General features: G+C 37.4%; 1 protein-coding gene across 4 annotated transcripts in view; it reads right to left on the reverse strand.

Annotated features, from left to right (window-relative positions):
* Positions 1-685: 685 nt before the first annotated feature.
* The window catches only part of rnf213a (ring finger protein 213a), a 34,055-nt gene continuing 19,422 nt past the window's right edge, over positions 686-15,318 (reverse strand). For all 4 annotated transcript variants that reach the window (XM_044100002.1, XM_044100004.1, XM_044100005.1 and 1 more), the window contains exons 29-67: positions 15,165-15,289; positions 14,132-14,248; positions 13,927-14,051; positions 13,727-13,849; positions 13,470-13,525; positions 12,901-13,054; positions 11,850-11,985; positions 11,568-11,759; positions 11,357-11,487; positions 11,109-11,266; positions 10,818-11,024; positions 10,527-10,714; positions 10,314-10,434; positions 10,089-10,189; positions 9,506-9,688; positions 9,242-9,408; positions 9,048-9,150; positions 8,150-8,264; positions 7,847-8,054; positions 7,565-7,761; positions 7,351-7,473; positions 7,141-7,251; positions 6,630-6,854; positions 6,476-6,551; positions 6,344-6,378; positions 6,137-6,237; positions 5,890-6,046; positions 5,249-5,423; positions 4,858-4,952; positions 4,508-4,759; positions 3,896-4,028; positions 3,532-3,615; positions 3,276-3,456; positions 2,931-3,132; positions 2,764-2,841; positions 2,156-2,353; positions 1,844-1,933; positions 1,560-1,738; positions 686-1,413 (exon numbers count right to left, since the gene is read on the reverse strand). In XM_044100002.1, the coding sequence (XP_043955937.1) occupies positions 1,257-1,413; positions 1,560-1,738; positions 1,844-1,933; positions 2,156-2,353; positions 2,764-2,841; positions 2,931-3,132; positions 3,276-3,456; positions 3,532-3,615; positions 3,896-4,028; positions 4,508-4,759; positions 4,858-4,952; positions 5,249-5,423; positions 5,890-6,046; positions 6,137-6,237; positions 6,344-6,378; positions 6,476-6,551; positions 6,630-6,854; positions 7,141-7,251; positions 7,351-7,473; positions 7,565-7,761; positions 7,847-8,054; positions 8,150-8,264; positions 9,048-9,150; positions 9,242-9,408; positions 9,506-9,688; positions 10,089-10,189; positions 10,314-10,434; positions 10,527-10,714; positions 10,818-11,024; positions 11,109-11,266; positions 11,357-11,487; positions 11,568-11,759; positions 11,850-11,985; positions 12,901-13,054; positions 13,470-13,525; positions 13,727-13,849; positions 13,927-14,051; positions 14,132-14,248; positions 15,165-15,289 (5,559 nt within the window). In that variant the 3' untranslated portion in view covers positions 686-1,256. The remainder of the gene's footprint in view (positions 1,414-1,559; positions 1,739-1,843; positions 1,934-2,155; positions 2,354-2,763; positions 2,842-2,930; positions 3,133-3,275; positions 3,457-3,531; positions 3,616-3,895; positions 4,029-4,507; positions 4,760-4,857; positions 4,953-5,248; positions 5,424-5,889; positions 6,047-6,136; positions 6,238-6,343; positions 6,379-6,475; positions 6,552-6,629; positions 6,855-7,140; positions 7,252-7,350; positions 7,474-7,564; positions 7,762-7,846; positions 8,055-8,149; positions 8,265-9,047; positions 9,151-9,241; positions 9,409-9,505; positions 9,689-10,088; positions 10,190-10,313; positions 10,435-10,526; positions 10,715-10,817; positions 11,025-11,108; positions 11,267-11,356; positions 11,488-11,567; positions 11,760-11,849; positions 11,986-12,900; positions 13,055-13,469; positions 13,526-13,726; positions 13,850-13,926; positions 14,052-14,131; positions 14,249-15,164; positions 15,290-15,318) is intronic.

The raw sequence follows: 15,318 nt of genomic DNA on the forward strand, positions 1-15,318 counted from the left end.
ACTTTGCTATGACTTGATTATTGAAGCAAAAGGAAAACCATGCAAAACATTGAACTTAATCTGGAGGTGGAGGAAATTCAAAACAACAACCAGTAGGCCAAGGTATGGTCATCTAAGCAATTTCATAATGAGAGCACACGTAAGATATTAAAACAAAGTCACTAACATCTAAAAACATAGTTACAGCACTTACATTACGCTTGTACCACAGTTGATGTGAAGGTCCATGTCTAGGCAATCAGAAAGAGCCTACACATGTTTTACTTCCATAAAAGGTGCGAAAGAAGCAAATAGAGCAAATATATACATACTGCAACATCAAGATGTTTCTTCTAATGTGTGGTAGGAAAAAATATTTCTATTAAACAGAACAAGTTTTCACTTAGTTCTGGGGGAGATACTTTATCCTTATGTCAAAATGGGATCCATGTAGGTTGCGCCAAGCCAGAATACATAAGGTCACATTAATCAGCATCTTAAGCTTCTTGCAAAAGAAGCTCCATTTCATTCATTGCATCCATGTGGATTAGTTTGGTTCAGGTAACAGAATGAACGCTGCTCTTTGTTTTTAAAGACAGGTATCATGTCTGCTTTAATATTTTTCCCCTGAAAATGAGGACACACAACATTTAACATAGTACCTCATACCATCAGAACAAGAAAATAAACTGCAGGCCACAACATATTATCATAAGGTGCCTTTTATGTCACATTATTATAACAACACCAATGCAATTAGGAATCAAACCACTGAGAAACAGCAAATCTGAAAAATAAAATAACAAAAACATGGATGAAAAAAATGGAATGACAGCAGAGTGCAAAATGGGTAAAAAATGCAATAGAATTAGAAAACTGAATAGTGGTAAAACAAATATAAGCAGGTGAAATACATTATTCATCTCTCTTAAGGTTTTGGGATGTGTTCAGCTTACATCTCCTTATCTACCCCTACATTTTGTACCTGAGTTTTTATTTTCTTCGATTATTCTTATTGAGAGTAAAGAAGTAAAGTACAATTAAAGACATTTAAACTTCAAAAAATGCATTCCCAAACTCATTGAGAGAAACACAAAACAAAAAGCATACCAAAGTTTAGATCTTCATAAGGGTAAATGACACACTTATTTTGTGGCACTCTGTACTCCTAAAAAGGCACATCATTTTGATTTATGCACAAAAACAGGACACAACCATAGTGTCATTTAACGAGAGCAATTAAAATAGCAAAAAAAAGCATTTTGTTCCCAATGTCTTCATTGTCTCTGACCACGCTCCTGCTTAAAAGCAATGATGAACTTCCAGGCTTCAACATAGTGGGACAGGAAGATTTCTTCTGGGAAGTGCTCCTCCACATCTGGAGGTATGTCCATGTCTTTTTGTTCCATGTAAGACACTAAAGATTCTTTCAAGCTTGAGAAGAAAAAAAGAACAATTTCAAAAAAGGATTGGGAACAGCAATTGTAAAAATACTGCACAAGACATGAAACAGCCATTAAAATTGTGTCTATGAAAGTAAAGTAAAATAACATTTAGTACATAAATAAAATTTATATTACCCCCAGTCAGGCCTGTAGGCATCAGGATCATTGGACTTTTTAAGAACCAGAACCAAGAACTCGTGCATTTCTAACAGGAAAGTGTCAGCACTGTTCCTGGAGAAGAAGGCGGTAAGCAGCCTGTGCTCTTCCTCTCCCAGAGGCTGCTTGTACTTGTCAGGGACTCCCACAAATGGGTCCTGAAAAACACAAGAATTAGCAACACAGCATTTAGATTTTCTTCAAACATAAGCTATAGATTGTCACCACCAGTACTGGTAGGAGAAGGGAAAGTGACATCTTACCCTCTTCAGCCGCAGCATGTTTTCCGATTTAAGTGAAACCAACAGCTGCCACAGAGCAACACAATGCTTTAGGCAACACATGCTGAAAACCTGCAAGCAAAAGTGGAGAGCATTCCCTGATAAACACCTCATGCACAAGACTATGTTCACTAAAATGAAATATCATATCTTTAAGGTTGGTTAACAAAAAAGTTGCAACAAAAGGCAAGTTTGTGTGCTTTGTGGGTGTAGAACGTAACCAAACAGTCTAGACTGCGGAAGAGGGAGTGAACATGTAGAAGATAGTGTGACCACTGTCTCAGATAGTCTGACCTTGACGATATGCTGAGCCACCTGGTTTCCCATCTGCAGCACCTCCTCTAGGTAGCAGGACAGCTGCATGTGAGGCTCCCCCCCCGTCATGGCGAGGAAGCCGAGCGCCACTTCCAGCGTGGACAAGGCCTCACACACCTCGCTGTAGGAGTGCAGCTCCCCAGCAACGGAGAAGAGGGTGAGGGTCTGCAGGGGCTCCTGATGGAATGATCAAAGACATTCCAGATCCTCATGTGAGTTTTTATAGCAATACTTAGAAAAGATGTTATGTATATTGCATGAACAATAATCAGAACCTCTCACAAGAACCGATACCATTGGAACTTTTTCACGGTTTGTCACGTTACAACGCCAAAATATTCTAAGTATTTTATTGGGATTTTACATGATCGACCAACACTAAGTAGAACATAATTATTCATATCAATAATAAACTTTTTCACAACTTTATCTCAGACCTCTAGGCTGTTGCTCATAACGGTGCTATTTGTTTTACTAATGTTTAAAATAAACCTCTGAGGCAGCTTAGAAATGTAGATGGTTTTATTAAGGCGCATCAGAATAAGGGGTGTAAATGCGATTAAAAGCAAGGAGTATGAATAACTTACTTGCTTGACTTTGGTTTTAACATCTCTGAAGATTATCTTGTAGTCCCGATCATGTCTGTTAACTAGTGTAGGAATACCCTGCAGTAAGAAGACATTCATATGGAGGTTAAGAAAAAGTTTTGTTGAACTTCAAAAAGCTGCTGTAGTTGCGTTTTGCATGTACTCACATCAAGAGTGATTCGAGGTTTTCCCAGCAGAAAGCGCGAAATGATCTGCTGCTGGATCTTGAATAAGTCATATTCATGAAGGGTCTCTTGGCCCTTCTCGATGCTGTACTGAGTATTGGACAGAATCAGGGGCATCAAGTCCCGCTCCAGCTCATAACGGATCACATGCAGATCAGTGAGATCTGCAGGGCTCACTTTGTAGCTGTGAAATTAATACATGGAAAGAATGAGGTTTGTTAGTTGCATGCTACCCTGATTATCTAAATACCTAAAAACACACAGAATGCATTTGCAGAATAAGTTCAAACGTGAAGATGAGGAAAAATGTGGCAGGAGCGCCCTCACCTGGTCTCCTCTCCAGTATGCTTGTCCACACAGTAGACGAGGTCATTGTGCAGAGCAATCAGGTAGCTGATAAGAGCCGTGGAGCACAGGCCTGCGCCCTGTCGCTGAGGCAACAGCACCTTGAAGTCACTGTTCAGGTCCAGGTCCTTCTGGCAGAACTCATTTGCGATCTTAATCTCACCTGAAGGACATTTTCACACAAATTAGGCTGACACTCCATAACTAGAGCAGGTTTACTGTTGTTGTTTGTGTTTACCATTGGTTGCCAGAGACACTCTGAGCTGGTTCCAGGTTGTTAGGAAGATTTTGATGTACTTCTCATACCAGGCTTTAAGTGACGCTGTGACCAGAAAGAAACCAGACATGTTTTAAGACGCATGGAGCCACTGTTAACTATGCAGACTGACCACAGCATATTTACACTTTTTATTTTCCCCTTTTCAAGGATACTATCCCTATTTTAGGATAAATGTGCCCATTTCCTGGCAAACAAGAATACAAAACGCATCTGGCCAAGTATCTTTAAAAGAAAACTCAATGTGTAGTTCAATGACGTATTGCATAATGTGAGTCACATGGTTGAAAAAGCTGAAATCGATGAGTCTGGATGGTCTAAGTACCGGCTTTCTGACTGTGAAGAAATTCATTGATTGTCTCGTAGGTCAGCTCAGTGATGTTCTGAAACTTCTTCACCAGATTCTTCTGCAGTGTGAGGATGTCAGGGAGATACTTCACCAGCCGGAGCTCTGCCTCCTACAAAAACAAATTGTTACAAATTTTTTTTATTTTACTTTGTTTTTTTTACTATTGAGTAACTGAAGTGATTACAGAAAGTTATGCAACCGGAAATAACACTTAAACATTTTTACAGCACAGAATTGCACTGCATGTCGCCTCATGTGAAAAGATATCCCAGCTATATAATGCTGATACGCCTCTGTTTTAGAGTAGCCTCCTTGACATTTAGTACCACATGTTAAAAATGTGTAAATGTTTATAAAACAAATTCACCTTTTAGTGCAGTGACAAAATGTAAGGCATAAAGTTTTAGAAAATTGTACTAACATACATTTTAACACAGCAAAGCTGCTGCTACAATATGTATATATATTTTTTTTTTTTTTCCACAGATTTTCACTATGCGAACCAAAAAGTCTATAAGGTGTCCAAGGTAACCTCCCGGCAGAGAAGCTGCTCCTAAAGCTTGCACCTTTTTGCTGCCGTTTTCTCACCTTGTGGAGAAATCTCCAAAGCACAGGCACAGTGTCTTTGCCATCGTTCTGCTCTAGGATGTGAGTTAGGCTCAGCACGCACACTTTCTCCCTGCAGCTCCACACAGCGGAACAGTGGAGCAGAGAGTTCGCCGGCAGAGATGCCAAAAAGAGACGAGGGTCACCAAACACCAGCTTCATGATTGGGCTGGCAGAGATCCGAGAGTCTGCCCGGATGAAGGCGTTCACTTCTTTTAGCTGTCTATCCAAGTGCTGGTGAAGAGAAGATGACGGATGGCAATATGTTTTACTCATTTGTTTCCTCATGAACATGGACGACAGAATCATCTCCTGATTACAATATGTACTACCTTTAGCAGAGGTGTGATGACAGCATTGCTCATTTCCAACTCCCATCCGTTTCTGGCCTCTTTATTTGAAAGGCGATTGTCAAAAGGAACTGGCCCTGGAAAACAAGCTCAAATACTTTAAACTAGATTCATCAGTAAGTAAAAGCTAAAAAATTGTAATGATACAGGACTCATCACAAATTCTTTATTTTGCTAAATGCAAACAATGTTTTGTTTTTTTGGCCACTAGAGAGCACTGTTTCTCAAACAAAGATATGAAAAAAAACCATCAGATGCACAGCCTGAGTTTAATAAGCAAGAGGAGGGGGGAAAAAAGATTCAAGATTCAATGCCAAATAACTTTCTTTAAAGATCCCACAGAATATTATTTGGCATAAAGATTGTAACTTACATTTCTGTTGCTGGTGGGGTCCCAGCAAGCTGCTGATTACCAGGTGAACTGTTGTGATTGTGTTGTCGGTCCCCTTTCCCAGTGATTTGATCAGATGTTCCACATCTTTTCTCAGGTGATTAAGTAGGAATGCAGCAGGCTCAGGAACTGGAGGCTTGATGATTGCAGAGATGAACTAAAAGCACAAAAAAGAAACCATTAATGATGAGAAAAAGGAATACTGCGATCACACAGCTCAGTGTCTTTCTCGCCTAGTATTTAATTCAACTTCAGTACTTCTGTTTTATTTTTATTCATATTTAATTTTGTTTAGGTTATTTTATATTGTCAATTTAATTTGGTTCAATGAATTACCTCTATTTCATTACACATCATAAAAGGAATATAATTTCATGTTTCTGTATTTGTTAAATAAAGCATATTTTTAATGTTATAACGATGAGTTCAATAAACATTTTCTTGTTCATTATTGCAATATCATTGCCCCTAATTTTATCAGATTTTGTTGTAGTTGCCTCAAAATTATTTTATTTGCGTAGTTTAACATTTTTTGCTGTGGTTGTTGAGTTCTTTCTCCCTTTTTTGTTGCTTTTAAACTCTGTAAAGTATGTCAAGTTCCCAAAATAAAATGGGATTGTTACCTGTGTGTGATTACAGGCCCCAAGCAGCATTGCCGTGTGAGTGAGCATTCGGACAACATTAAAGGGAACAGGCGACATGTTCTTTGTGTCCAGCATATCGGGATTGTCCCGGCGACTTGGATCACCGAGGATGTGGCCTGTCTGGGTGCGGTCACCTCTGTCAGAGGACATAGAAAAAAGAAAATCCTTAAGCAAATGTGATCAACTTTCTTTGCACATTTTCCCCTGGATTTTGGAAAACACTTACTGCATGGCAAGAACCTGAAAACCTTGCACAGGCATATGGTCGTTTCCTCCGATTACAGCACCACAGTCTACGCAACGACTGGTTTGCATTGGCTGGCCACACTAGAAAAACACAAATTGCAAAAAAATTTCACAATATAAACGCTAAAGCTCTAGAAAAATTTGAATTTTTACAACATTTTTACTAATTTGACTGAATATAGTATACCTCCCCAATGGTGCAGGGATGACCATTTGGACAACCTGCGTGATCATATGAAACAGTTAAACTTTTAATAGTATGGGAGTTTGATCTGAAATTTCTCAAGTGAGTGTATAAAATTATTGTTTTTTTACTTACGGTACCACTGCAGTGGGCCCAAAGCTTGTTGAGCTGCTGCTACGATATCTTCTGGCATAGAGGGCAAAAACGCTGCCTGTAAAAGAAAGTTAAAAAGTTCTACACTAATTTCAAAGTTATATTTGTTATGACTGAAAACAGATGTAAAACAAACCTGCATGTTAACTGGTGTCAGTGCCAGCTGCTGAAGAGGAGCTATGATCCCCTGGTTTCCACAGAGCAGTACAGCAGCTAAGTGAACAGTTAATTCCACTGCCACACTTTGGGCCCCCGAAAGAGGCCCCATTCTGTTGGTCACCAGGCCTTGAGCAAAGGCCTTCACCTCGGGGCTGGCAAGGATTTTGGATGTCTGGATGTAGGCTGAAAGCGCTTCAAGTTGCTGTTGGTACAATTATACAGAAAATATGCAACATCAGTTATAAATACACAAAAAAAAGTCAATAAAATGTTCACATTATTTTTTAAGAATTTTATAATTGAGATCTGACTGAGGTGATAATATGAAGAGCCACAATTTAAAACATCTGAGATACAGCCACATCTGTTTATGTGGCTGTATTCACATAAACAGATGTGAATACAGGCAGTGTATATGGATGATAATTTTTTTTTTTCAGTGAATGCTGCTATTTGGCTAATTTAGGGGTTTAAATTTAAGAATGTACCTGCGGCTTGGGGTGGAAGCCCTCGTTGGCGTGTCTATAGAGAGTGGTGATTTCTCTATACAGCGCTAATAGAAGGTAAACTGCTTTCAGTTGTGGCACACATCTGCAGCCCTGTAATGCATCAAAAGAACATAAAGGTACTCAAGAAATCATACACAGAGAAGCAAAGTCCTGGCCTAAATAAAAATTAATAATAAGTAATAACATTACCTCACAGGCCTCATCCAGTCCTTCTACTTTGCCTTCCATAACTGTCTTTGCAACAGCTTCTCTGATTGTCTTGTAATCTTCTCCGCAGACAAGATAGCGATCTACTGGGGGGGTCTCCTCATCCTGGGGGTAGGGAAAAATAAACCACATCAGTTAATATGCGTCAATGTACATAACTGAGCAACTATCATTAAAAACAAAAATCACACTGAACCTGGAGCTGAACTTCTTCAGGGAAGAGCCAACTCATCTGGCCCTGCCTAAGACATTTCTGGACAAACTCCACTCCATATTGGCTGCAAATCTTGCGGATCAAATAGACACGATACCAATCGTTCCCACTCCGCCTGCACAGGTTCACCACACTGTCCAGAAAGGCTGCGGCTCCATTATGACCACCTTCAGGTGAGCCTGGAAAAAGAAAAGAACATTTGAAACAGTCCTAAAGTAAAAGAGAAGAGGCATTCTTCTGCACCATAACTCCAGCATTACAGACCTGTTTCTCTCAAATTTTCCACAATCAGACTAGCAGTCCTGTCCAGGTCCATTCGCACTCTGGCCAACTGTTGCAGATATTCCACAGATGTTTTTTCAGCATGCTGACCGTGTGTTTGCAGAAACTCAGTCAGAAAGGCACTTTCATTCTGAAAATATGCCTTCTGATCTGCAGCAGACCTGAACTGGAGCCTTTCAAACATGGAATCCTGGAGAGATGTCAGAGGGAATGAAATGGTAAACGAAATGTGCAATGTACTGTAAAATTCTACAATCTGGATGGAGCTGTCAAAGTTAAAGTCACCTCCAGACAGTTGAGGTACATGCAGTAGAGTTCAGTTTTGTCTGTCTCATCCAACATGTTGCTCTGTTCAACAGCCACCAGATGCTGCTGCAGATATTCTTTCACTTCGTCAAAGCTGAAAAAAAATTAATCTGTATGAGAGATGTCAGCACATACAGCAGCTTCCACCTGTATCTGCTTCTCAGCACAGATGTGCAAAAACAGCTAAAACCATTAGAAAAAAGAAACAAGTAAAATTTGAAAAAATAATTGTTCACTGACATTTTTTATCTATCACTTAAAAAAAAAAATCACAACAAATTAACTAATTGAAGACTCCTTTAAATTCATACTTTTCTTTTTGAACTTGATTAGTTTTTAGATGTTCTGGCTAATAACCCTAGATTTTCTGCTTCTTTGGGGCATAAATGAAATGACAGAGACCTTTTTTAGCCATTCTTCAAAATCTCCTCAATATCTACATTCAAACTCCTCTATTTCTTTTAATAATATCAAAAATATTCTTAAGGGGGTTTAAGTCAGAAGGGTTTTTCTGGCCCAATAGGTTTTACATTAAATTTTGAAATGTTATCAAAAAAAATAAAAAAATTTAATTGAAAGCATTAAAAGCAGACGTGCTAAAAAATAACACATTGGGAAATATATATATATACAGTACAGACCAAAATTTTGAACACACAGTTGTGTACAAACTTTTGGTCTGTACTGTATATATATATATATATATATATCATTACTTCACCCTCACTTAATAAAAGTATTAGAATGAAAGCTGGAATGCTCTAGATGTACTGAGATATATTATGCTTTAATTTTTGATTTTCCTGCAGGGCTCTGAATATAAGAAGTATACAAACACAATATAGCTAAAATGGCATGCTACCTCATAACCCCTCACCTGTACTTCATCAGAAGTTTGAGCACCACTGAGCGAACAACAGGATTTTTATCAGCAGAGTCATCAAATGGAGAAAGCACTTTTGTCAGCATTTGTCGATTGGCTGAAAAAAAAAAAAAAAGGTGTTTTTTTGGATTTTACACACACAACTGACAAAAAATAGCGAGCAAGGTGATAAATCTGTATCACAGTACCTCTGAGCAAGGGAACTGGGCTGGCCTCCACCATGAGAAAAGACAGCAAATGAAAGATGACAGCTGAAGATGGTGGAGAGTTGTCCTTGAAGCACACAGTAGACACCAGGTCTATGAAGAAACCGTTGCAGCGCTTCCTGAACAGAGCATGCTGACTAACACGAACCCTAAACAAAGCAAGACAAACAGAGACATTAAATAAATTACAGCTCATTTTCAGATGATCCCAGAAAACAAACGTGCATTAAAAACAAATGTACTCACCTCATCTCATTTGAAGGAACCAAGGGGAAGTTTTCCTCAACTGGCTGCATGCAAAGCGGGCAGTACATCTGACCGGGGACCAGCCACTGTTTGATACAAGCTACACAGTAGATGTGATTACATGCTAGGCAGAGTGGATCTTGAGGGTCTCCCATGCAAACTGGACACACCATATGACCGAACCTGAACACAGAAAATACAAACATTACAACAAGAGCTACGTTTAATTCAAGAAATATCTATTTTCAGGAGGAAATTTTGAGTTAAGGACTTAGTAAATAATACGCTCTACGTCTTAGCATTTAATACCCTTTTAGACCAAGACAAAAAAGTATGTTTTAAATACAGTTGGTCAATTTTTTTGCAACAACAAAAAGGCTATTGTAAAAGCAACCAAACAGAATAAATTAATGAATTAAGCAATTAATTAATTTAAGAATATTTCACTACTCTCACACATTATTACAGACAAAGGTAGTGACAGATAAAGTATTTGGCTTGCGCCAAGAGGAATATTTGCATAATAAAATAACATAACTCTGACTAGTTACAGCAAATATATATTGCAATGTTGATTTTTCACCTGAAAATGCGTTCCACGGCTCCATCTTTGCAGTTTTTCAGCAAACCGATTACTGCCTCAAAAATCTGCTGAGTTTTAACATCTGAATTTTTTTCAAGAATCTTGATGGAGAAAGAACCACAGAAAAATTGAGACATTTAAGTTTCACTGGGAAAATTAAAAGCAAGCACAAAGTCAGTTCCATGCTAACAGGCTTATCTCGAAAAAGAAAAAAAAAGTAAAAACCTTGCCAAGCCCTCGCATATTCTCCAACACTAAAGGTGTGAGTTTCGTGTCCAGCTGTTCAATTTCCATCAACATGTGCTCAACGAACAGAGAGAGAGAAAATATGCGATTCCATCCAGATCTAGATGCAAAGAACAACAACAATTTAATTCCTCAGTCTGTGTTATTAAGTAATGAACTTTGTTCCCTGATTACGGCTTTCTCTCGACTTACTGGACTCTGAGGACTATCATCTTGCTCCTCTCTCCATAATGTCTCACACTGTCTTCTGAACAGATCAGTTCAATGGGAACTTGAAGTTTCTTCACCTGCCTGAGCCATGCTTGTCTTTGAGCATCGGTGGCCAGCACTCTGGGCTCCAGGTGCTCCAAACAAGCAAAAGCAGCATAAACGTCGAGGACCTTGGAGACAAGGAGCATGTGTTTCAAGATTTGAAAGCCAAAAGCCTGAAGACTAACTCAAAAAATATATTTTAAAAATTATGAGGTGCAAGTTCATGCTTACAAGTTCAACGTTGTCTCCTGCATGTGGGTTTCCCAGAAGGTCCTGGGTCACCTGAGGTTCAGTACACATAATTCTGGAGAGGTTCTGAAGCCGGTTTTTGAACTTGTGATAAGCAGCATGAACCCATGGAAGAGCTGTCATTTTCTCTGTGTCGTTCAGCTGTAGTCGTAGTTCACTGACGCAACTATTCAAGGCACCACAGAGGAGCTAAAAAAGCATGTGGTTTAATACAATGTGTCCAACTTCTCACACAATGTGACATTTTATGCCATTAAGTAAAATCAAAACAACCTGCAGATCTTCTGGAGAAGTGACATTCATCGACATGTAGATGAAATCTTGAAGGTAGCGATGGTAAAACTCCATCTGAGTCTCTGAATCAGCTTTCTCAATGTAGCGCCCAAGTGGTGTACTCCAAAAGATCTCAATCAGTTTTAATTGATTGTGTCCTGTAAAATCAAAATTGATACAAAAATGGCAAAGTCTGCATATCTGCATCTGTGACAGATTTACCTAAAGATCTATTAAAATGCTTATACCTTCATTCTGAAGGACATGAACACAAAGTTCCTCCAAATAGTCTTTAATTCTCCAGCTGAAGGGCATGCTGCAGCCGATGTTTCTATCTTGAGGAATGTAGTCCTGCACAAGGATTGTTCTTGTCTCATAGCTGAGAAAGATACAAATATGAAAAGCTAAACAGAAGGTTCAAGTAAATTATATAACGAAAAACATGTGCCTTCCACTGACCTGGAGTCCATTGGTAGGTGTGAGATTTCCACCAGTTTTTCATTGCCAAAGATATCCAACCACAATCTCTTCACTGCCTCAGAGCAGTTTTTGTCAAGCAAAAGATCCATGTTTTGGTCCCGGTCAATCACTGACACTAGATGTGCCAAAATGGGGACCACCACAGCTTGAACACGTTTCCATAAGGTGTGTCTGAAATAATGGCAAAACAAGTCAAGAAAAGCTTTCAAAGACACTTCTTTGCATTCTATTTTTTGAGGTACTAGTACTACTAGTAGTTACCTGAAAGTGCCTCCTTCCTGCAAGGCGTCAATGTTTGAAGCCTCTTTGAGGACCCAGTTGCTCTTCATGAACGCATTCCCATCATGAATCAGTAACAACGAGTGAAGACGCTTCTTCACAGTTTGAAGAAATTCATCTGAAGACACACAAAATAACAAGTAAGGAAAGTGTAGGGAACATACAAATACATCATAATTATAAAATATTTAAAACAAAATTGCAAATTATGTCACTGCAATAATTTAAGAAACCAAAAAAACTTTTATTCCTACCTACAGCTGCAAACATAACATATGATTGTTACTGTCAGAACAATATCATTTACATTAGGTCACGATTCAAGTACCTCAATTATTAAAATTAATAAATTAATTATTAATATTAAAAGGCTAATTATTTGCCTCAAAGCAACATTAAATTAAGTTTTACTCTTTAGCACCAAGTGTTTAGTCAGGGTGATTATCTGTGTTGATCTGTCGATTAATTCTCAGAATAATCAATATTACTCGATTGCTAAAATAATTGTTTACAACAGCTCTAATTTATATCAAGTGTCCACAACTGTTAGTCAAAGCACACTAATGGAAGTACATGCTGTAGTGGGTATGATACGGTGCATTCAGAAAGTTGCCTAAGCCAACATTTAAGAAAAGGAGTGTCCAAGTGGCAGGTGTGACCTATTTGTCAGGTGTACTCTGAAAATATTTTCTGTTGCTTTTAAGAATGGTCAGTCAATGGGAAGTCATTACCCCCAGTTTGTTTAATGGATGTTATTTCTAAGAACAAGGTGACGAGGTATGTATTTGTGCACGTGTACACTGTATTTAGTCTATCCAAGACCGTTTCCTGCTCCACGTCCATGAACTGATGGAGACAAGATTGAGAATGAGCAGAGCTACGTTGCTCTGTGACCCAAAAAGCCAGAGAAAGCTACGGTCATTCTGAAATTTTCACTGGGATTTTATTACATACCATAGCAAACGTATGAAGCAAAATTTTGCTAAATAATCTAAACTGTGAAAATTACAGGAAAACATCATTTCTGTTGTACCTCTTAGTTCATCAGTGTCACTCAGAAGGGTTAAAAGGATCTCAACCCGTCGCGTGCTGCGGAAGCCACTTGTCACTTGGTCCCTCAGCAAGCCAACAGCAGTCTGTACACAGCTCCGGAGCAATGAGGTGGTATCTATAACATTATCCAAGTCCTTCGTAAAGAAAAAAGACAAATAAAAATAAAAATATGCACTTACAGTGAACTGAAAGTAAACATAAAAAAATTGTGTTACAGGGATATTCAATGAATTAAATAAAGCTTTTTGGCAGATTAAAAGCATCACTTGAAAATAACCTTTCAGCAGGTACTGAATATTTAGCAACCTATTTCTATATTAAGAATCTTTATATAATGGACTAATGTAATATTTTTAAGTGTTTTTATTGGCTGCAGCCTAACCTGAAAGTCATGATAACATAACAAAACGCTTGAAAACATCAGTCTTTGTATAAGTAATCGATCTGTTTAATTTACTGAATTAATTTACTGAAAAAAACATTTAAATAATATTCTTATTTATTGACATTAGTTTTACCTAACTAAAAATGTGAATCATATATACTTACATTTTCTTCCAACTCTTCTTGCTCACTCTCTGTGTACATGTCATCAGTCTCCATAGCTGTAATTATGTAAACACACACATATATATATACATTATATAAAATATTTGTATATGTTACATATATGCAAATAAAATATTTTGCAATAAATATACATGCAATACGTATATAATGTAGTGCACATTATGTATGGCAAATATAATGTGCAACACACATATATATATATATTTATACATATACATTTAGCATTTTTCTTTTACCTTCAGGCCGAGTTGTTTTTGTTTCAAACATCTGACTGATTTTCATGCTTTGCAAGGTCTTGATATCTGAAACAATGTCCTTTGACCTTCTGAGGTCATCTATATGAACTGATCTCCAGGGTCCTATAAAAAGCACAGTGCTTTGGATTATTTCCTGGTCAGATAAAAAACTAAATATTTGCAAATGGTATCATGTTTACCTCCATGAAAACCGATGTAAGAAGTCCCTCCTTCCATCCTTGGCAACCTTGTGATAAAGTAGACAAACACCCTACTTCCTGTGCTCTCCTGTGTAACTTTGTTGATCTCATTTAGTGATGAATACCTGAAAATGGACCACAACACTCAATATGGTAACAGGATACAGTGGTGAAATCCATACAGAAAATGAATAATGAGACTTACTTTGCAGATGCAATCAGGTTGGTACTCTTACAAGGTTCATCAAAATCACACTGAATAATGAGGATTCGGTTACAGGGTCCAGTCATACTTCCTCCATTTTCAGCTGTGAGGAAGTTCCTTTAATTAAAAAAGAATTTCATTTTTTAATTTAAGAATATTCCTTATATATACACAAGTACAATTTTCTTTAATATTACATTTTAATGAATTATTGTGTAAAGAAATAGTGAAACATTTTTAACAATAATTTGAAAATAGATCATATCTTTAACATCATTAAATGACCACAAAAATATTTTACTCAACAGAAGAACAAAACCTTGCTTCTACGTGTACACAAGATTACTATAAATGACATAGCACTCATTTGGGCTACTTTATATATGCTACTCAAAAACTTCTGGTATTAATTCTTCAAGGTGACTAAAAATAATTATGAACCTGCAGAAAGTGCTGGTGGCTATTTACGCTATGCTTAATTTAAGCAAGATCCAATTGATTTGATGATTAATATGTAAAATTCAAAAATACTTCATTGATCCCAAAGGGAAATTAAATGATGCTGCTACTCATTAATTCAAATTCTTCAAAGTGACCAAGTTAACCGCTGTTGGCAATACAAACTAATAATAAACAATTTCTTCATAGTCACGTTTTCTGGGACTGATTTAATATATACAAATAAAAAGAGATACAAATAAAAACTCCAAGCAATTTTTTTTCAACAAGTACTGCAAGGGGGCATATTGGATGATGTTTCCACACATAATTTTGTAGTTCTAGGGGTTAAGGTTTTTCAACCTTAACTTTGTAAACTTCAGCTTAAATTATAAGTCAAACTCTTAAATAGGTGCTTCACTCAACCAACTGCCAATGAATATGAAAGATTAATTTTATATTTTTGTCGTTTCATGTTTTGTTGTAAAAGTGTCTGAAAATGTCTTTTAAACATATTGGTATTTGGAAAATTAGTATTAATTTTAAGTACTTGTAATTATATTCTATAACAGTATCAGTACATTTAGAAACAAACCTTATTTTCTTTAGGAAGGAGTGTTCTGTGTCAAACTGTTGAAGTGAAAGAAGCTCAACGCTATAAAACATTTTCTCCAGAGGTTCCATGTCAAATGCAGTCAAAAGTCTGGAGAATGTGGTCACCTAAATTTTGACATTCACATTAGATCCTA

The sequence above is a fragment of the Gambusia affinis genome, linkage group LG19 (assembly GCF_019740435.1).
Source record: "Gambusia affinis linkage group LG19, SWU_Gaff_1.0, whole genome shotgun sequence".
Classification (NCBI taxonomy): Eukaryota; Metazoa; Chordata; class Actinopteri; order Cyprinodontiformes; family Poeciliidae; genus Gambusia; species Gambusia affinis.